This window comes from Amblyomma mixtum, chromosome 1 (genome assembly GCF_055824585.1).
Source record: "Amblyomma mixtum isolate Tamu chromosome 1, ASM5582458v1, whole genome shotgun sequence".
In the NCBI taxonomy this organism is placed as follows: Eukaryota; Metazoa; Arthropoda; class Arachnida; order Ixodida; family Ixodidae; genus Amblyomma; species Amblyomma mixtum.
In genome coordinates this window covers 199626747-199648043 of record NC_143012.1, presented here as the reverse complement: position 1 = coordinate 199648043, position 21297 = coordinate 199626747, and the positions used below count along the sequence as shown (strand labels likewise).

Here is a 21297-nt window from a genome sequence, read left to right as displayed (position 1 = left end):
CGTGGTTATTGTTTCCTATTCAGCGTCGATATTGTGGTCTCCCCTGATCTCACCAGATGAGAGCACTCGTGTATACCAATGGTGGATATTAGTTGCCAATAAAATAGGTTCGAAGTTTTAAAATTTTGTGTGAGAGTCGTCGTTGAGTAGAGTCTAAGAGTCGTTACAGAGTAGTCGTAGCTGCAGTAGTATACACCTGTGAGTAATCTTCATCGCGGCGACCATTATCTACGCACAAATCTTCAAGTCATTCTTCGTCCGGCACTCTGGACATTTCGGTTAGTGCAGCCCACAAGCAGAAAACATTGAAGCGACCACACGCATTTGCGCTCTCGGAATACAGAGGTGGGATACACATTTTGGTTCGCAGTTGTGATAAGGCAACGTTCTTGTAGTCTTAATCGCCGAATGACTTGCGTATGCAGTTCCACTCGGCGGCAGACAGCGGGGTGACCTGACAGTTTACATCTATAGGTAAACTTCATCATAGAAATGTCGCAGCCGGGGAGTTGCAGTGTCACGGTAGACCTGAGAAAAGATTACGTTTTGAGCACTCATCCGAAAAGGAGGAGGAGGAGGATGTAGAAGAGGAAAGGCAGGAAGGTTAACCGAAACACTCATCCGAAAGCCTTGATGGAAAGCGTAGGGGTAGATTGAAAAGCCGTGGACTAAATTGCCCATATACCTGATTCAAGAGGTTCAGCTTCGATACGCCAGCCACACTTCGAACTTAGCGCGAACACGGTACGGCACTCTTTGCTACGGCGACCTGGAACTGTAATGAATATCCGCTTAGAAATTACTTAAAGCCATGCAAAGATGAGGACTGAGGTCCATGTAAGCCTTACGGATTATTTTCAAATGCTGATGAGTCAGCCTGGCCGTCTACCTTAATCTGTACGAAGCCAAAATAGTAGACTGAAAATATAGCTGCACCTCTACTAGTATTATTCCGCTCCGATTAATTTTCGTTGCGCTGCGATTTCAGCAGACAACAGCAGTCGTCTGCTAACATTTATTGCCAGCTACTCCGCAAGACGGCAAGGATTTAAAATATTTGCCGATCGTAGTGCTGCAGCAATAATATAAAGCTCTGAATATTACGTGACGCGCATTTTCTCCCCAGTGTTCTTATTTGTAGGTTTCAACTTCACCAGGCACGCAGAAGACTTTGCTACTGCTGCTCCGACGGGATAAAAGCAGCTGATCGGCTTCTGAGGAGTCTTTTATTTAGTGAGAAAAGTTTCTTCGATCGACGTTTTTGCGGGCGCAGAGCAAAATTGAAACCAACTTCACCGCAGTACAAGGCGCACTGTAGCAGACGACGCGCGAAGCCCCGCCTGCGCCTCTCACTGCTCCTGCGCAATAGTTTCTACGGCGCCCACCAGAGGCGCCCCGCGGACCGCCGGCAGCACGGAGCGAGATGCTAACTAAGAGTGGACGACCCTGTACGTCTTTCCAGAGAATGTATGCGCTAGAGCTTATCGCCACTGATCATGTGGCTAACTTCAGACGCTAAAGGAATGCACTAAAAGAAGCAAGCAAGAATGCCTTCCTGCACTCTTTGGTCCGCGAAACGCGAGTGATATCTTATCTGGCTCAAGAGCCCAAACACTGCCTGTTTCGTCGCGTGCCGGGTTTCACTGAACTATGGGAGCAGCATGGCAGCTGGAAACGGGAAACTTCAAGCCCTGTTCTTGGTATCGCCAACATGTCGAGCAACAGCGATATGACAGCCATACCGGCCAAAGTTGAAAAGACGTGCATAGGCATGTGGATCCGTCAACACCATGAGCGGTCAGCGAGACCGTTGCAAAAATGAGTGCGGACACCTCTTTGCCCACGTTTCAGGAAACTAAAGATTTTAAAGCACCGCTATAAGAGCTTGCTGTACCGACTCGACTGTTCAGCTAGACATACCTTTTTGTATTCGAGACTTCACTTTTGAAGTTTACGTCTTATTTATTTATTTATTTGTGACGCTATGTGTGCCACGTGGCATAAAACGTGGTGTTAGTGACATCTGTTACATCTTTTTGCATCTGTTTACATCTGCAACAGTTTACATCTGTTTGCATTAAAAACAAATTCTGCAGGAGTGGCTCGCTGCTGCTTCATAGTGAGTACTTTTCTTAGATCGTGAAATCGCTTTTGAAAATTATTTAAATTACATTGGTTGCTATTTTCTTAACAGTCGCAAAAGCGTAATTTAATAACATTAACCAGTATTGCGCTCAGAAAGTAATTACCTTACAGCTACGAAAAATAAAGCGATTACTTTCTGTTACTTCTTATTTTTAAAAATAACACACTGGTCCCAATCTTCGTAAGCACACGGCTGTTCAATGTGAAAGACTAATGGGACCTAGGCCTCACTACTGAGCTACGACCTGGAGACAACTAAAACTCGTCCGACAGGCCGAAGCCGCCGCCGAGAGCATCTTTCGGCTGTCGTCTAGGCGGGTAGCCCTCTAGCTGCACTCTTTCTGTTAGACGTTACACGTTTTAATACCCTGTCCTCGCAGTGCGGATAAGCATACCCTTTCATGAAACCAGGCAGAAACGTTCAAAATCCTTTAAAATCTAGTTGCTCCTGCCAGAACTTAACTTTTCTTACTGCATAGCACATGCACATCACCTCCTAAGGTGGCAACGAAAATTTCAGCCAAACCCTTCTCTGAACCAGTGAAAACTTGGTTATGTTTTTTCTACTGTGGTTTTAGCTGATTTCGTCCTAAAAGACTTCATCTGTCCGCTTTTGAGATAACCAGTTTCACAAGAGTTCTTCAATAAGACAAGTACTGAGAGGCACTGATTTTGATGAGTTTTCTGATCGGAGCTTGTACTTGTACTCTAGGGTCCCGCCGCAATAAATTGATTTATGACCTCATGTATAACGTTCACCGTCAGGGGCTACCCGCTTCTCACCAAAATAGGGCCGAAAGGGGTGCTCGTAGGGCTACTGACATCAAAAATGGAGGCCGAATGTAGGCAGCTCCAAAAGGGCCGCGTGGATCGGACCGAACTGGGACCTATTGGGGCGTATGTGGTAAGCCTACTTGGGGCCGACTTGAGACCAAACCCCAAATTGGTCCCAGAGGGGCTCACATGGGCTACCCACTTTCGACCTACAGGAGGCCCCACTTAATAGCCCACTTTGTGCCACATGGGTTGTGTCATGGCAATGGTGCGGGCACCATTCCAGACACCTCTGTGTAATCGCACCGCTTTTCTGCAGCAATATAGAACATCGCTTTTTTGATGGCACTGGGTGAGTTTAAATATGGGGAGTCTTTTATTATGGCTGTAACTAAATGACGTCATTTACCGTTTTTCAGTGCCGTAAATGACTATATGTCCAAATGCTTGGCAGTTATGGAATGATAAAGTTACAGCCTGTTTAAAATATATTAAAAACAGTTATTGTGCTATTTTTGAGACTTACCTATTTAGCATAAGTGAAAACAGAACGCGAGACATTTTTAAATGATGACAATTCATGAAGAACACTTAGCGATTTGCAACTTATCGTATAGTTGGTGAATGCGATTACCGTTTCCAATCACCGATACAAAAGAAATGGATGAAGACAAGATGCTTTATGATGCCTCTGAGCTTCTGAGATTGACTGATGGCTGTAAATGACAGTTTTTCTGTGCGTAAATATTTCGCGACAGTTAGCCAGCCTTTTATGGAACACAGGAGTATCACGAATGTGTTCTTTACCCAGATGCGATAGTTACTGTCGGTGAAATATATAGGCATTTATAAATTGTTAGATAGGAGTCGGAAATGCTATTACAGGATAATGTAAACACAATTATTAATGGCGATGCTAAAGCCAGCCATGACAGGGGTATTTGTCAGAGGCGGATGGTCTTTGCTGCTTTTTTTTCTATGGATGATTTTGATCTGATTTGAAATATGTTGCTTCGAATATTCTGCTGTTAGTAGCACCTTACAAGCTAGGCGACTGGAGAGCTTTTGCTCATAAATACCGAACTAATTGCTCTTTCTGCTTCCAGTAGTTAGAAAGCAGTTGGGTGTTAGAATATACCGACCAATTTATTCTCCTTCCCATGCACGCCGTCAACGGGCTACTTCAGACTGGTAAATCCAGGTGGAGCCTACCTGCTTCTGGACTGCTCGTCATTGCCCAATCACGTACCAAACAATAATCCAGCCTGGTCACTGAGGGATGTTCTGCTGGCCAAGTAGATTTTTTGAAAGAACATACACGTATATATGGAATTGCTTTGCTGCGAGACAAGCACAATAAAACTCCTTTGGAATCAATCGCACCAAGTGTGTAATAATTAGAAATGTGCTTCATTTTTCCTGAATTACTTATTTCTTGAATGATATACTGAATAAAAAGAGTAAAAATTAAGAAATAAAGCGATAGTTACACCTGCACGATTAGCAAACCAGTATCTGATATCTTGTAACGACGTATGCTAGGTGCTTGTCTTATGTTGTTTGTTCATATCCTAGCAAATGTGTGCTCTTTTTACTATTTCTTCCAAACCAAAGAAATGTACATGGAATGTTTTATTTTAAACAAACTATCTTGCTGCATTTCTTCTCTTTCGATTACGTAGCTTTCCTTCTGCTTTTTCTGTCGCATCACTCGATCTTCAGAGCACCAACGAGCATTCATTCCGCTGTGGAATTCATAGCCAACTTTTGATGACTTTTGAGATGGCTGAAAAAAATAGTAAGTGTTGCGAAACATGGCAATATTTAAAACTTGCTGCGGAGAGGAGGTGCGTAGATTTAATGTTTGATGAGTCGACAACAGCAGTTCAGTTAAGAGCGAGGAGAGCAAGATTTTAGATTTACTATTGTGCGTTCATCTAGCGAGGAATACCAACTGCCAAATTTTCTTTTCTGGCCAAGGGCAATTCCTGAAATTGACTGCACTGACAAACTTGTGTATGTAAAGCAATGTAGAAAACTACAACTGGGGCACATGCAACAAAACATGTAGAAGTCCATTTGCTGCGCCCAATCAACATTTGAGCAGCGGCTGTTTGGGGTCAATACTGCACATTAGAAACTCACCAGTTTACGCTATTCGAAAAGGAAATAACCATGAAGCTGAAGTTCTTTATTGCACAGCACATAATATTTAGTCTTTGAAAAGTACATTTTATTAAGGGAATTTTTGCTCCTGTAGTTCAAAAATCGGCGTAGCTCATTTTCTGTGCTCATTCATCAATTTCATCTGCGACCGCAATAAGCTTTTATTGCTTCACAATAGAGACATTTCTTATTAAACAGCTTGTTCGAGTATGTTTTCTTGAAAAATGCTGACTCATGACCATATTTATTCGATTCTATTTAAAATACTACAAAGGCTCTAAGCGATATCGTCTGATGATGCTCAAAAAGGTATGCCCCGCTCTTTAAACTGATCTCTTACATATTGCACGCGCCAACAGTCTTTGCTAGCACTCTAAAATATATTGTGTACCTTATGTTCAGTATCAATCATTAAAGAAAAAAATAGGCTAGGGCTAGAGACCATTGAAGCAAAAGGTTAAGCAGGGCCAGTTTCAGCAAGAACTGCGATATTTCTTCGTCAAAGGTGCTCTCCATGGAATGTGGTGATGGTGGATGTGAAAAACGTTTATTTGATATTAAATCCTAAAATGTGAAAATTAAAACAGCGTCGCGGGCAGCCTCCAGGTTACCAGTTGTGGCGCCAAGGCCATGTTTAGTCGCGACGTCCTCTGGCCAGGTCCCAAGACGAAGTTGCAGATCCGGCTAGGTCCTGGACAAAGCAGCCTTTCACTGCTGCGGACTGGTTAGGTGCCAAGAGGCAGGGCGCCAGTGTTCTTGGCAGCAGAATAGGATATGAGCGTAGTCGGCTCTTGGGCTCTCACATAAGCGGCAGGCCGACGTGTAAATTCCGGGATGGAGGAGGGCAAGACGCGCGGAGGTAAGAAAGGTGTGGTCATGAAGGTGGCGCCACAAGCATTGGTGGTGCTGGGAAAGAGACTTGTGCGGAGGAAGGAAAGTGAGACGTGAGAGGCGGTAATTTAAGGCAATATCGTGGAACGTGAGGAACGCATCGCGCGTATCCATTCCAGGCCGGGGCGGGCTTTCTCGGTCAGTCGAATTGCGAGTGATAAAATTAGCCGCATCGTTGCCACATTGGTCGCGTGAGCGGGCACCCAGATGATTTTGATGGGGCGAGAGGGGACGGTGTCTGCACGTAAGATGCCGATGGCCGGGGGTGCCACGTATTCAACCGCGTTGTTGTAGACCGGAAGCTTGGAGTACCGGGGGAATACCCCCGAATGCAGAAGAATTGAAAGCCGTCGCCGTAGCTCAGCGGTAGAGCACCGGACGCGTAATTCGGAGGTCGTGGGTTCGGATCCCACCGGCGGCATGTGGTTGTTTTTTCTTCTGCTTTTCTAATCAATTAGTTTTAAGCGATAACATATTCAGTAATATTCTAAATCGAACAACAGCACAAAATAAATTAATTAATTAATTAAAAAAATCGCCTGCGTCCCTTGGTGTCTGTGGCTGTTGGCTTCTCTCATATATATAACGAGCCCCTCATTCCCTTTCTCTTGTTTGCTTAAAATCATAGAGTTTCTTACTATTACCTAGAGGGAAAGCTGGCAAGCCGTCTATGGGAGTTTGCATAGAGGCCCCTCGTGACCACTTCAGCCACCATGGGCGCTGAAAGCATCGTGAGGCGGTGGTGGTGGTGGTGAAAAACTTTAATCAAAGAGAGCTTGAGGGTTAAAAAAAAAAGAAAAAAAAAACCCTGCTGCATGGTCGGTATCCTTAGTCCGGGACACCGCATGACGAGGCCCCTTCTCGCGCCCGCTTGACCAGAGCCCTTTGGGACTCCAGTGTGGAGCAGTTGAGGAGGGCAGTCTCCCATGTCTCTCGGGTGGGGGTGGGGGAGGGGGGAAGGTGAGGATTCTGAGTACATGCGCACACCATGTGAAAGATATCGCAGATCTCACCACAGTGCGGGCAGCGCCCATCTGTGTTCGGGTCGAAGTGTTTTACTATTGCAGGACAGAGAGGGGTTCCTGTCTGCAGGCGCCGCAGAGTTCGCTCCTCCGCCTTACTCAACCCCTTGGCAGGTGCCGGGTAGAGACGGTGGCTGTCGCAATAATAAATTAGGATTTCGCGGAAGCGCAGAAGCGGTTTATGAGCTTCTGAGCCATGAGAGCTAGGATGAGGAGCCCGGTGTGTGAGCGCTCGGGCGGCCGCATCAGCGGCCTCATTGCCTCGTAGACCCTGGTGGCCAGGAGCCCAGATCACTTTTGTGCGAGTTGGATCGGCGAGAGCGCGTCTTAGAATTTGCGAGGCAAGAGGTGATATTTCTCCTGCAAGATAATGTTCACAGGCCCGGCGGGAGTCTGTGATAACCGTTTTCGATTTTGGATCGGCGGCAGCGAGAGCTATTGCGACTTCCTCCGCTCGTGTTGAATATGAGGCGGTGAGCTACCGACTGCAGAACTACAACTTTTGGCCAAAAAATAATGCAGAAATAAAGCTGTTCGGTAAATACGAATGTCCTAACATTCAATATCCTGTCTGTAAATTGCAACAAACGAACAGAAAAGCCTTTAAGTGCAAAGTTTGCCCAAAATAAGAGACGACTCGCTCTCCTATTGGCCAAGTATTGAACATTATAAAAACTAATAATTCGTGCTCAACAGGCGCGTTTTTAAAAGGAAACATGTTTTGAACAAAAATTTAGTTGCTTAAATACTTCAAAAGGTTTTAATGGCATTTTGGAAATGTGAAACCTTTTATTGGCATTCTGTGTCGTTGCGGTTTCACTACTATGGTTTTTACGCACTGCATTCGCGCGAAAGTCGTGTGCGCACACACGAACAGCGTTTTCGGAATGAAACATCTCAGTAGTGCCACTTCGTGTTTCCGAAAAACTACGACTGTCTCGCAACAAGTAGCTCACCGCCCCATGATGCTTTGAGCGTCCATGGTGGCTGAAGTGCAGCGCCAACAGCTTTCCCTCTAGGTAATAGTGGCAAGTATGCGCACTTTCATGTTAACACGGGCCCTTACGGTACCAAGAGCGCATGCTAATGCTTGTACCTGTCTTTATATAAGCAGCCCCTTGTCTGATAATAAACACACTTTGTTCCCTGCCTCCCGGCCGTTCACATGGTGTCAGAAGTGGGACGGCGACGCGTTTCGCAAGCCGCGTTCACCGCTGTTCTTCGCCGCCCCCTCGTCCAGCTGCACCCCTAGTAGCCTCCAGAGAAAGAAGCATGGCCTCGACGGTTCTTCCACCGCCAAAGCCACTGGAAAGTACGGGTGCCGCTTACCAGAATTGGATCATCCGGAAAAGTGAGTTTACTCTGTTTTCTACGGCGACCCGACTAAGGAAGCAGCCTAAAGGCGTTCAGGCAGCAACCCTTCTTGTGACAATTGGAGAAGAAGCAAGGCGGGTGTTCTATACCTTAGATTTCGCAAATGAGGACGAAAAGAAAGACCTCGATAAGCTGATTGAAAAATTTGAGGCCCACTACAAACCAGCGATGAATTTAACATTCAACGAGTTTCGCTTCGCCTCCTGAGATCAACGTGAGGGCGAATCTTTTAACGAATGGCTAATCGATATCCGAAGTCTTGCTCGCTTGTGCGAATTCGGAGAGCTAAAGGACAGACTACTGCGCAGTCGAATAATTCTAGGAGTTAAAGACAAGGACCTGCAGCAGAAACTTCTGTCTGAAAATCCGTCGTATGCCAAAACAGTGGAAATATGCCGAGCAAGGGAACAAGCGAAGGAGCATTTTAACGAGATCAGGGAGGCAGAAGTGAGCGGAACAGATGAGGCCGCCATACATGCGGTGAAATCGAGAGCTAGCCTCGGAATTTGCCCGAACTGCTGTTTCACGGAGCACGGAAAAGCAAAGTGTCCTGCGCAAGGCAAGCGCTGCAACAAGTGTGGTGGCCGAAACCACTTCGCGCGTGGATGTCGTCAACAAGCAAGACCGAGGGGCCAAGGATGCAAGATAAAGCAGGTCGAAATGGCAGAGGACGAGGGTTATTTCCTTCAAACCCTGGAAGTCAATGCAATTTATGACCAAGACCACTGGTCAGCGACTGTCGACATCGCAGGTTCCGCCATACGCTGCAAAATTGATACTGGGGCCAACTGTTGCGTCATGTACGAAGCGACGCTCAGTAACATAACTACGAAGCCAGCACAAGACTGCTACCCTACGCTACGGTCATTTTTCGGGCACATAGAAAAGGCCACGAAGAAGATTGAGCTTCCGGTCGCCAGTACAGCGCAGACTACCACTGCGCTATTCTTTATCGTGAAACAAGCAGTTCCTGTTACATTGAGCGGCAAGGTGGCTGAACGCTTAGGGCTGATTGGCCGCTTAAACAGCGTGGACTCCTCGGAAAGTAAGGAAATAGTAGAAAGATTTGAAGATGTTTTTCAGGGTTTGGGAGAAATCAAGGACGTAGCCTACCACATGGAGCTGAAACCTGAAGCTCGAGGCGTCGTCAAGCCAGCGCGACGAGTCGCCATCGCACTTCAGGAACGCGTCCGAGCTGAGCTGGACCCGATGGAGCACGACGGCGTCGTTGCTAAGGTAACAGAATCGACTTCCTGGTCCAGTCACATGGTTGTAGTAGTAAAGAAAGAAAAAGTACGCATATGCGTGGACCCTTCTGACTTAAGGCACTTCTGAGGGAGCACTACCACATGCCGACGTTAGAAGATATCCTACCGCAGCTGCATGGAGCGAAATTCTTTTCTACTCTTGATGCATCATCAGGATTCTGGCTGATTAATTTGGACGAGCCGAGCTCCCGCTTATGCACCATGAGCACGCCCTACGGGCGATACAGATTCCTGCGCATGCCGTTCGGCATCGCTTCAGCGCCGGAAATTTTTCAGCGGGTGATGCACCGGGTACTAGAGGGCTTGAAGGGCGTTGCTGTCGTTATGGACGACATATTGGTTTGGGGACAGTCGCGAGAGCAACACGACAGCAATTTAGTAGCTTTGCTGTCCCGGTGTAGACAACACAACTTGAAGCTCAATAAGAACAAGTGCAATTTCCTTCAGCCCAGAGTCCGCTACATGGGCCACATTCTTACTCCAGAGGGGCTGTGCCTGGACCCGAGTAGAGTCGAAGACATCATGCAATTTCCGCAACCACAAAACCGTAAGGAACTGCAAGTTTTCCTCGGCATGATCAACTTCGTGGCGCGGTTTGTTTCTAACATATCCACGTTGTCAGCGCCGCTTCGCGAGCTGTTGAGAAAGGACGTCGCGTGGGTCTGGACAGACCAGCAAGATAGCAGTTTTCTTCAGCTTCGAGCGACTCTCACAAAGGCGCCAGTCCTTGCCTATTATAACCAAGAAAAACCAGTGACCTTGTCAGTAGACGCCAGCCAGCATGGAGCAGGAGCCGTTCTTCTACAGAATGGGCAGCCAGTTGCGTACTCACCCCGTTCGCTAACAGAAGCACAGCAGCGCTACGCGCAGATCGAGAAGGAAACATTGGCAATTGTTCATGGTTGCACAAAATTTCAAGATTATAGCTTCGGGCAGTCAGAGGTTACCGTCTAGTCTGATCACAGGCCTCTGGAATCTATATTCAAAAATCCACTTTGTGAATGCCCTCTACGATTGCAACGCATGAGGCTTGTTTTGCAAAGATTCCCAATCAAGGTGACGTTCAAACCAGGAAAGGAGTTGTTTCTAGCCGATGCGCTTTCTCGCTTCCCGAGTACTACGGAACTAACTGACGAGACAGAACAATTTCAAGTCAGCGTTGTTTCTTCGCTTCCTGTGTCCGACCAGCAGCTCGAAAGTATTCGGCATGAAACTAACAAAGACGCTAGTATGGCTGAACTGCGCCGTTACTCGAGCACAGAATGGCCGGAAACGAAGGACCATGTGCCGCATGCCCTGCGTCCATACTGGTGCTACCGCAACGAGCTGCACGTTGAGGAAGGCCTGCTACTCAGAAACAACAAAATAGTAATTCCTCCTGCCAAGCGACCGGAAATTCTGCGCTTGCTGCACACCGCACATGGAGGCGAAGAAAAAATGAAGATGAGAGCTAGAGAAGTAATGTTCTGGCCCCGCATGAACGCAGACATCTCATCTCTAGCTAAGTCATGTGCAGCGTGCGAAAAGTACAAGCGCAGGAACACTAGACTGCCTATGCTGAGCCACGAGATACCAGGCCTGCCATGGCAAGTAGTAGGGCTTGATATTTTCCACCACGATGACCAATCCTACCTAATCCTCGTGGATTTCTACTCGTTCTTTTTTGAGGTTCAAAAGCTACGTCTGACAACAGCGACAGCGGTAAACAATGCGTGCATGCTCGTCTTCGCGACTCATGGAATCCCGGCAAAGCTGTGCAGTGATAACGGCCCACCTTTCAACAGCGCCTGTTTCCGCTCTTTTGCTGCGCAGCTAGGAATTGCCCACGTAACGTCAAGCCCGTACTATCCTCGTTGTAACGGCATGGCGGAGCGTGCGGTGCAAGAGGCGAAAAAACTGCTCACGAAGTGTCCTTTCGCAACCCTGGAATTTTACAGCGCCCTCCTGGAGTGGCGAAACATGCCAAGGGACGAGCAACTGAAGTCGCCCGTTCAAAGGTTGATGGGCCGCCAAACAAGGACCCAGTTGCCGGTTCTTCGCCAGCACCTCGAACCACAAACTGTGCCATCACAATCCGTTCACATTCGCCTCCAGGAAATAAGAGAAAAGCAGCGCGTCTTCTACAACCGAACGGCTAAGCGTTTACCACATCTTCGCAGCGGGTCTCAAGTATCGGTGTACTACACCATACGCAGAGCATGGTCGCCAGCTGTGGTTGTAGGCCCTGCAGGAACACCTACGTCATACACCCTACTTACATACAACGGACAAGAGCGGCGGCACACCAGGGAGCATCTCAGTTCCAAAGAAATGCAACCAACGTCGGACCCTGAAGCGACCATTTCTGCGGAGTCGGTATCCCAGCCTCACCAGATGGCAGAGCTACAACCTGAGGGCATCCCTCGTAGAAGTGACCGTCAGCGTAGACCGCCACAACGTTACCCCCTGCCAGAGAGACCGCAGCATTAGGTCCCTGACATGTGAATTTGGAAACTGTTTTTCCTTTTTTTTCTTTCTTTTTCTTTCTTTCTCTACGAAAAGAAGGAAGATGTAAGTATGCGCACTGTCATGTTAACACCTGCCCTTACGGTACCAAGTGCGCATGCTCATGCTTGTACCTGTCCTTATATAAGCAGCCCCTTGTCTGATAATAAGCACACTTTGTTCCCTGCCTCCCGGCCGTTCACAATAGTAAGAAACTCTATGCCTTAAAATATATTCCGCGAGGTGATGTAAATGGCAATAGCTGCCTCCTCGGCGTCTACAGAGGTCGAGACTGAAGCAGTAACAGTCGGTCGGAGAGAGTTGTCAGTGACTGCAAGGGTGTGGGCTTCATTTCACATAGGTACAATGTGCGCAGGTCATCCTACTAATAACAGAGGCCTGCGCTAATCGGCATAGATCATTTTTCTTAATGCCTCTTCTCCTGTTAACTATCGGTATGAGCAGTCTAATGAAGTGGTGTCCCGAGGCTTCTAGCTTTTCGATGATTTGGACGTTTTTTTTCGGCTCTCTTGGGTAGTCATTCCAAGGAGCCGAATGGAATTGACTTGTCTAATGAGTTTGCCTTGCGCTTATACGTTTATGTTGGCTGGCGGGAGGTTGTATTCTGTCCCCTAGGAATGTCTCGTTTGATTAGAAGCCCCGATTTGGAAAGGGAATATTCTAGTCATACCATTTTGGTGTGGCCTTCTATGGTATCGACAGCCCTTTGTAGGGTCTCTTCTATCTTCCCATCATTTCCTTTAGTGATCGATAAGGTTACATCTTCGGCATAGAAAGTATGTCTGAGAATTGGGATGACCTTGAGTTGTTTCGGTAATTCTACGAGTGCCAGGTTAAACAGGAACAGCCAGAGTACCGAGTCTTGGGGGTCCCCTGCAATCAGTGTGAGTGGGATCCGAGATTGCCCCACCGGGCTATATTACTGCCTTCTTCCGGTCCACAACCGATCTTTTGTAGTCGAATGTTCTAAATCTTGGATTTAGCCTTGATAGTTTATAGTGAGGGTGGCCTTATGTGACTTGCTGCCAAAGGCCTTGTATAAGTTTCACCTAAAATGGCCCTCGTGTTCTTGCTTTTGGGGATCACTGCTTCGCTACTATAGAGCATGATGTCCTGCGTGGACAGGTGGGCTCTACAGTCAAGAATAGAGGGGGGTAAGAGATCGTTACCCTTTGCATCCTTGGAGTCTGTTTATAACAACGTGTTCCATGAGTTTTCCTTAACAATATGTGAGGAAGATAGTTCTTAGGTTTTCGGCTTTTACATGCTTGCCTGGTTTAGGTATAATGATTCTGGCGCATATACATTCTTGGCGGATTTCACCCTCTTGTCAATGCTTGTTGATTATGTTAGGCCCATCACTAACGTAAGGTCTTGATTTCTCAGCATCTTGATGGTAATTGTCAGCAAGAAAACATTCTCCGTCTCAACGCTAACGTCTGCACCTGCCTAGAGGCGGCTCGATAGCGGAGCGGCAAGACAACGCAGTTTTGAGCAGCAAGACTACTGGCTACTACCCTCGGCGATTTCGCTTGACCAGAGTACCGAAATCACTCTAAATTCCACGCCGCAACCCAAGGCCTTCAGAGCAGGTTTGCATTTTAACGAAACCTAGCAGAATTAGAAAACGTCTCAAGCGGGATTCCATACCAATACGTGGATCGGTTGCAGCTTCGTCGTCTTCTCTATTAGCCTTGTAAGAAAGCATCAAAGATTTCACAAAAGTGAGTTTTGGCGCTTGTTGGTTTTGTAAACGAATGAGTGAAATTATTGCCTTATTCGATAAACCTTCTTGCTCTCAAAATGCTGCAACATCTGATGAAGCTTCGGACACAAAAATTACCGAAACCATCACCGCCAAAAGATATCAATGCGAGCGTTTCATAACCGTTGTCCAATGTTGGAAATGAAATGAACTTGACGCATTTCCTTTTTTCCCTCTCTCTTTCGGCGACAAGAATCACTATTGCGCTGAAATGTGTTCTCCCCTCTTGTAATTGGATGCATTTGTGGGGCAATGACATTTAATATCTTTTTTTTTCTGGATTTGCAACTTAGAACCTAGGGGCTTTACTAGTGTTTCAACACCGGAAGCGAAAAACTGTCGCCTGACTTCACCTGAGCCTCTCGCATTTTCCCAATAATCCAAATTCACCATGCATTCACCATGGAGAAGAAGATGAAGAAGATGCTCAAAGAAGGCAGCCAGAGTATTGCAGGTAAGCAGATATTCAGCGAAACTTTGCGATGAGGGCTCAATGCAAGGCCAGCAGCGCTCGCTACTCCCACATATTGCATTGACTATTCGTTCCGGATTCAGGGAGAGACCTGCTGCCTTCAATATGCCTTCCTGCAGCATCGCGATGAAAATCCACAAGTTGTGCCCGGTGTTTTAAATAGAGTCTTGACTTCCTGACGGAGATCCCGTGTAATTCACCAGGCTTAATTCTTGCCTTACTGCGCATATTCCTGTCACTGAAATTTGAACAATGACGAGAAATGGCCCATTCTGCGTGATTCGGGGTGCTTCTGTGCAAGTAATGGCATCCAGTATGTTGCAAAATATATGTACTTGAGTTCCGGATTCAGTTTTTTGTCACCCGTATTAGGGAGCATTTTTAAACCTCTCAAGAAACCTTTCTAACGCGGGGCGATCACGGCTAGTGTGGCGACAAAGCTGGCGTCCTCGTCTATCCCCGACCCGGCGGATAAAGGCCGATTCACACGACGGTCCGTTCGCCGACCCGGCTGATAAAGGCCGATTCACACGACGGTCCGTTCGCCCGCGGCCCGCGCACTACGTGTTCATGCGTAAGCACTTTGAGAGGCGCGCTGGACGGACGGACGGACGGACGGACGGATGGGTGGGTGGATGGATGGATGGATGGATGGATGGATGGATGGATGGATGGATGGATGGATGGATGGATGGATGGATGGATGGATGGATGGATGGATGGATGGATGGATGGATGGATGGATGGATGGATGGATGGATTGATGGATGGATGGATGTAGGGATGGATGGATGGATGGATGGATGGATGGATGGATGGATGGATGGATGGATGGATGGATGGATGGATGGATGGATGGATGGACGGATGGATGGAGGGACGGATGGATGGAGGGACGGATGGATGGAGGGATGGATGGATGGATGGATGGATGGATGGAGGGAGGGAGGGAGGGAGGGATGGATGGATGGATGGATGGAGGGAAGGATGGATGGATGGAGGGAGGGAGGGATGGAGGGACGGAGGGATGGAGGGACGGAGGGAGGGAGGCACGGAGGGAGGGAGGGACGGACGGACGGACGGTGGGACGGAGGGAGGGAGGGACGGACGGACGGTGGGACGGAGGGAGGGAAGGACGGACGGACGGATGGCGGCCGACAGCGCGCCTCTCAAAGTGCTGACACGTGAACACGTAGTGCGCGGGCCGCGGGCGAACGGACCGTCGTGTGAATCGGCCTTAAGCGGTGGTGTTCTGGCGGCTCCGTAGTTTGTGTGAAATGATGACATCCATTCGCCTCATTTTAGTTCGAACAAAGAAGCCTCTTCCTCACAGCCCGGACTATCGACAGGCTTGGACATTGTAACTTTCGCATTCGCCGTTGCAGAAGAGGGTCACTCCTTTTCTAGCCTATGTGGAGGTGCTGAGCATGTTCTGGTCTATTGCGTACGAACGGGAGTGTAGTGGACACACTTTTCTCTATGACGGCCCGGGATCGACGTAGGGACTGCGCTCTGGAGTAGTTCAAAGTGCATCACGCGAGCAGCTCACTATTTTGTTAGTTATTGGAAAGTTTAGAATGATAATTCTATAACTGTGACGACTTGTTTATGACGTAGTAACGCCAAAACGAACATTCTAGATTCCTGATTCTTCTATTCTCTGAGTGACTATATTTGAGATTGTTATGAATTTTTGTGCGATTCTAGAAATTGTTAATCAGTTTTCGCTTTTTTTCTAAGCAGTACCTATCTTGTCGTTTTCTTTATGTCATTAAAAATAGAGCTCTGGTATGTAAAATGATGTGCTGCAATGAAAGAAAATTACAAACCATAGAATAATATTGCAATTCCTGTAATTACAACCAGTAATTGCTCGTTTCCAGCGGTAAGGATAGATAAGGTAAAACTTGAACTGTTGTAGCATGATATTGAATGCACAAGAAAAATGATTTTTCCTCGGATGTCAAAACCATCATCCTGGAAGATTTTTTTTTTTTTGTGTAATAAAGTTGTTTCCATCCATCCAACCATCATGCTTGCTGCCCCAGTTTTACGCTTTTTGTTCGTATGCACACGTACTCGTGCTATTTTCTTCGTGTTAATCATAATAATAAATTGCTTTTTGAGGAAAGGAAATGGCGAAGAATATGTCTCACATATGCCGGTGGACAGTTGAACCACGCCTTAAGGGAAAAAAGGAACGTGGGAATGAAAGAAGGAGGAGAGAAAGAGGTGCCGTAGTGAAGGTCTCCCTTGCTTCGTGTTAATTACTGGAAAACGAAGTGGTTAATTTCATTTCTTGAAACTAAGTGATTAATTTTGCAAAGAAACCTTCAGTCACGCTGTCGATGCTGTTTGTACGGTGTGTTGAAAATAATCTGGTGCTAAATAAAATACGGAGGCCTCATTTTAGACCCAGAAATATGCTATTTTGTTGTCGAGTTGGTCACAGTCGTAGTAAATTAATTGAATCACTGATATTTGAGCATAAGTATGGTAAGCGCAGCGCGAATGACACCCGAAAGTGTCGCTTGCTGTTAAGCATTTTATATTTCCGACACACCCGTACTGCTTTCATTTCAGTGTCGATTATTGTTTGAAGCAAAATTGCATTTCCCAAGGGCATGTAATGTACAGGAAATGCTTATGTGTCTACGGGGACACGAAAGAAAAGCACACGTCAAAACCGCATGCGTCATAACAGCGCACAAAAAACAGCGCAATGAATAAACACCATGGCGACAAAACAGTGCAGAGAAAAGGCACCGCGCCGGAGAAAACAGTACAGTGACAAAACAGCGCGACGAAAGAAGAGCGCAGGGTAAAAGAGCACAGCGGAGTGCGGCGCAGCACTGCTAGAGGAGTGAACTATCATCGCCATAACCACAAACGATTATGGCTATCACCGTCTCGCTAATGCGTTTTCGGACATTTGGAAACAGTATTACAACTCTGTCTTCGGTGTGACCGATTCAAAAAACTTTGCTGAGTTTCAAAGCATAAGGGTACGTTTGAGCGAATAGGAATCGAAATATTGTCGCGAGTGGAAAAAAAAGACGAGGAGCAATCGCCGCGTGCCGACGACGACGTTTTTGCTGGCGGGCCCGCCTGTTTTTCTTTGCCCTGTATTCACCTGTTGTCGCCGCCGGCCTGTACGTCAAGCCGTGACATTTGGTGCAGGTGCTGGGTAACGCATCTCATGCAGCGCACCCCACCTCGTGATTCGAGCCCCGTACTAAGTCCTGGCCGTCGAGTTTTTATGGAGCAGCCCTCGGCAGAAACTGAGATTCGCGCTAGCCGACGTCAGCAATGCCAAGCGCCGGAATTCGGACTCTTGCACGAGGGATCGAGGACATCTACGACGGCCAGCGTCACTACGGCCTCCCCGTCGCAACAAACCGACCCCGCGATTGCATCGAGGATCGTTTACGTGCCTGTCATACCAAGATCAGTCATCCCGTTCCGTGGCGATACTTGACAATGTTGAAAACTGGTTGCAGCAATGTAAAAGGGTAGCTCGACATAATGGATGGACACCCGACCAATGCCTGCAGAATTCTGTACTTCTCCCTGGAAGCCATAGCGAAGTAGAGGTTTGAGAACCATGAGGCTTCGCTAACATCATGGCAGACGTGCAACAGCGAACTGGTACGCATGTTCGCGAACCACCAGGAAACACAAGGACGAGAAAAGGAAACACACGGAGGAGAGCTAACTCGCAACTGGGATGATTTTGCCACTTGGGAGTAATCTCGGTGCTTGTCCGTGTCATTCCTTTTGTCGTCCTTGTGCTTCCTGCGCGCTTTTTAAAGTCATTCAACCACGCGGAGAACATAAGTTCCGCTAATGTTGCAAGTCTTGCTCTCTGAGCTTCTTCAACCGTCATCCTTGACTGTTCTATCTGACGGCAGACGACGCTGCCGTCAGGAATGCGACTGAACGTTAAGTGTTAGCTGGCTATATATAAACTCGCACTGAAAAGAGCTAAATAAACCTAGCGATTCCGAAAGTAGCGTCATCACACCCTCAATTTCCTGCCAATTCGCCTCTGCTAGACAAACTGAATCCAGATGCATTGCTTTTAGAGCTCGCGAACCCGATCAATATCGACCAATCAACCGTGCATTTCATGGTGCGGAGCAAGATGTGCTGCTTCGAAACGGCTTGAAATGACCACTATTCTGTAAGCACTAAGTGGCCTGGCTACCACGCCTTCCACTGCACTGATTACTAAACAGTGGAATGCTTACGTATTGCTGGGCGACTTAAACGGAGAATACGCTTCACAGTGACAATACTTTCCCCCAAAATTTTGTCGCGCGAAGGGCTGACCAGCTGAGTTTGGCGAAGGCGGCAAAGATCAATGCTCGAGGCAACGACAGATAGAGAAACATATCGAATCGGAAACAGGTGTTATTAGCTATTGATATTATACCGATCCTCACACCCTAAATGTTGGGGTTATTCTACAAGCTTCTTTATTATAATTGCTTGTTTTTGACGGAAATTGTTATTCGAGCTCGGCCACTCGTTTGCTTGATGTGATACCTGCTCATGGTTGTCAGGCGTGGTTATCTTGGTTGTCAGCTATGATTATCGCGAATTTTGTATTCTCACTTATCTAACAAGCTTCGTTCCTGAAAAACCCTTTACGGTTTCCATTTCTGATTCAACAGTGTTTGCATTCGCCGCTGCTCTCTTACGTATACCGGATTTTAAGAGTCTTCCTTTGTATGTCATTGTAGCCATTTCAGGAGATGTTGTGCGAGATTCCTGAGATGCTTCTTGCTTTCGCTCTGCTTGCGATGTGGCCAGCCAACGGCCACAAACAGCAAGTTGTGTACATGGGCACCCTATCGGCTAATTCAAACTGCCGCCACAATGTCAGCAGCCGTCTCAACGCCGAAGAGAGAGCCGAGTTGCTCCGCGCGCACAATGAGCACCGTAGCCAAGTGACCAGGGGGCAGCTCCCGGGGCTCAAGCCAGCCGCTAACATGTTCGCGCCGGCAAGAGAGCAACAGAAAAGCTTTACGTATGCTTTTCGGTCCGAGATGCAATGGCTCGTCTGAAATTATTTCGAAGAGAACACATTTTATGCCAGGTTTTGTGGGAAAATGTATTCTCCGGCATGTTGGCGCATATCTTAATACCGCAGAACACGATTGGCTCTCAGTGCAGGACACGCAGTGAGAGCAAGGAGCAAACGGATCTCGTCCAATGTTCTTACTGCGTGTCGTCTATTTCGCGGAAATCTTCACGGCTCTTCAAAAAAAAAAAAAGCTTTCGCTGGGTTTCATGAATGACGCTTACGAAAAAATGCAGTTCTGTCAACGACTGCGTGACAAGAGCACGCCACTCATGATGCTTAATAGCTGCGTCGTGTTTGATAACGTGGGGCTAACAGTCAGTCCAAGGCTTTTCATGACGTTCTTCCTGATGTTAATCACATACAATTAAATAAATCTGTCTTGCTTTAGAGAGCATATTACGAAGACATTTTCTGGGTACAACATGCGCGGTCTACTGCCTCTATATCCTCCCGCATAAAACCGCCCATAGCTACTGGATGTGAGGCGAGGCAGCATTAAGTGCGTTGACGTCAGTTTTTATGGGCCGAAGTAAAACTTTGCATGGAGCATGCGGACAGCTAGAAAAGATGGCTCGCGACTACTACTGACTACCATGGACTGTTCAGCACGCATCATAATGTACACTGTAGTTTCCACGTTTCTCCTGCATAGGGACATGGCCGCCGTCGCCGCTTCACTCATTTTGGCTTGCGGTTGTCAACAGAAAAGGAGCTTTTGTTCAGCAGCGTAGCACCACAGCCACCCAGCCAGAGAGACTGAGAGGCGACACTTCGTTTTCATGCCACTTTCAGGGCGAAGGCTAGCGTATCACATGCCACCGTACAAGTAAATTGGGGGTCTATAATCTTGTGAGTGTCCTCTTGTCTGTTCTTTTGTCTTTAATGCAGCGGCATCTGCAGCACCGAACAAAAGCTACGCCACTGTACGCTTCAAAAACACCACACTTGGAGTGTCTGCACTCTTACCACAGGTTAGCTGGCATTTTGCCAGGTAGGCCCGTGGGTGCATTACGAGCTGATGAAATTTTGAAAGAAAAAACTAATTGCAGTATGAACTGTGTTTTCTCCGTTCTTTGGGAAATGCCGAAAACAGATGAATTCTCTTACCGCCCACAGTTGAACGAATTGGTTTCAAGCTAACCACGTGCCGCTTACCTCATAGCTAGCCCTTTTGTGAAGAATATGCTGAACCAACCAGCCCAAAAGAGCACGTTCAGCGGGATCCACACGACAGGCAGAAGAGGCGATTCTGGGGGGTGACGACGCAGGCGGAAAAAGGCGAGCGCCTTTTCCCTCGCGGTCCTCTCGTACTCTGGGAAGGTCTACGGCGTTTATGGAACTAGAAACGTCAAGTTTACGGGCAATGGTATTTCGTTTTTTTTTTTCTACTATGTGGGGTCACTTTTGTGTCCCCATAGTGGCAAGGTGGCTGTGGTATCTGATGGTGCCATCGAAAGCTAATTTCGTTTTGCGCTGGTGCAGTTGTGATGCTAGCGGTGCGCTTCTCGCTCCTTCAGAAACATAGAAGGGCCCAGCGAGAAGGGCTACGGTGACCGCGGTTCTCAGAGGTTCACGGTCCGTTCGCTGCGTGCTTTTGCCTCGATGTCCGCCGCGCGGATGCACAGAGCGACTGCTCAGCACAGTAAAATTTCTGACCACAGAAACGCTGGCTGGAATAGATAAATTTGGCTGGCGGACTATCCTGTAGAAAGCGTGGTTCTGGCTTAAGAAGAAGGACTGTGGCAGTGAACCAGTGAACCAAAACAGAACCACCTTTTGCTTTTAGCTGCGAGTTTTATTTTCGCGGATTCTTAAAAATTTCCAAC

At 47.4% G+C, this 21297-nt stretch overlaps 2 protein-coding genes across 2 annotated transcripts in view; both read left to right on the top strand.

The window, feature by feature from the left end:
* Nucleotides 1-9032: 9032 nt before the first annotated feature.
* Nucleotides 9033-9707, top strand: LOC149370519 (uncharacterized). Its single transcript, XM_089577924.1, has one exon. The coding sequence runs from the start codon at nucleotides 9033-9035 to the stop codon at nucleotides 9705-9707; it is 675 nt and encodes a 224-aa protein (XP_089434050.1).
* A 4605-nt stretch (nucleotides 9708-14312) lies between these two features.
* The window catches only part of LOC149370518 (uncharacterized), a 46969-nt gene continuing 39984 nt past the window's right edge, over nucleotides 14313-21297 (top strand). Inside the window, exons 1-2 of the mRNA XM_089577905.1 lie at nucleotides 14313-14364; nucleotides 20360-20442. Of these exons, the coding sequence (XP_089434031.1) occupies nucleotides 14313-14364; nucleotides 20360-20442 (135 nt within the window). The remainder of the gene's footprint in view (nucleotides 14365-20359; nucleotides 20443-21297) is intronic.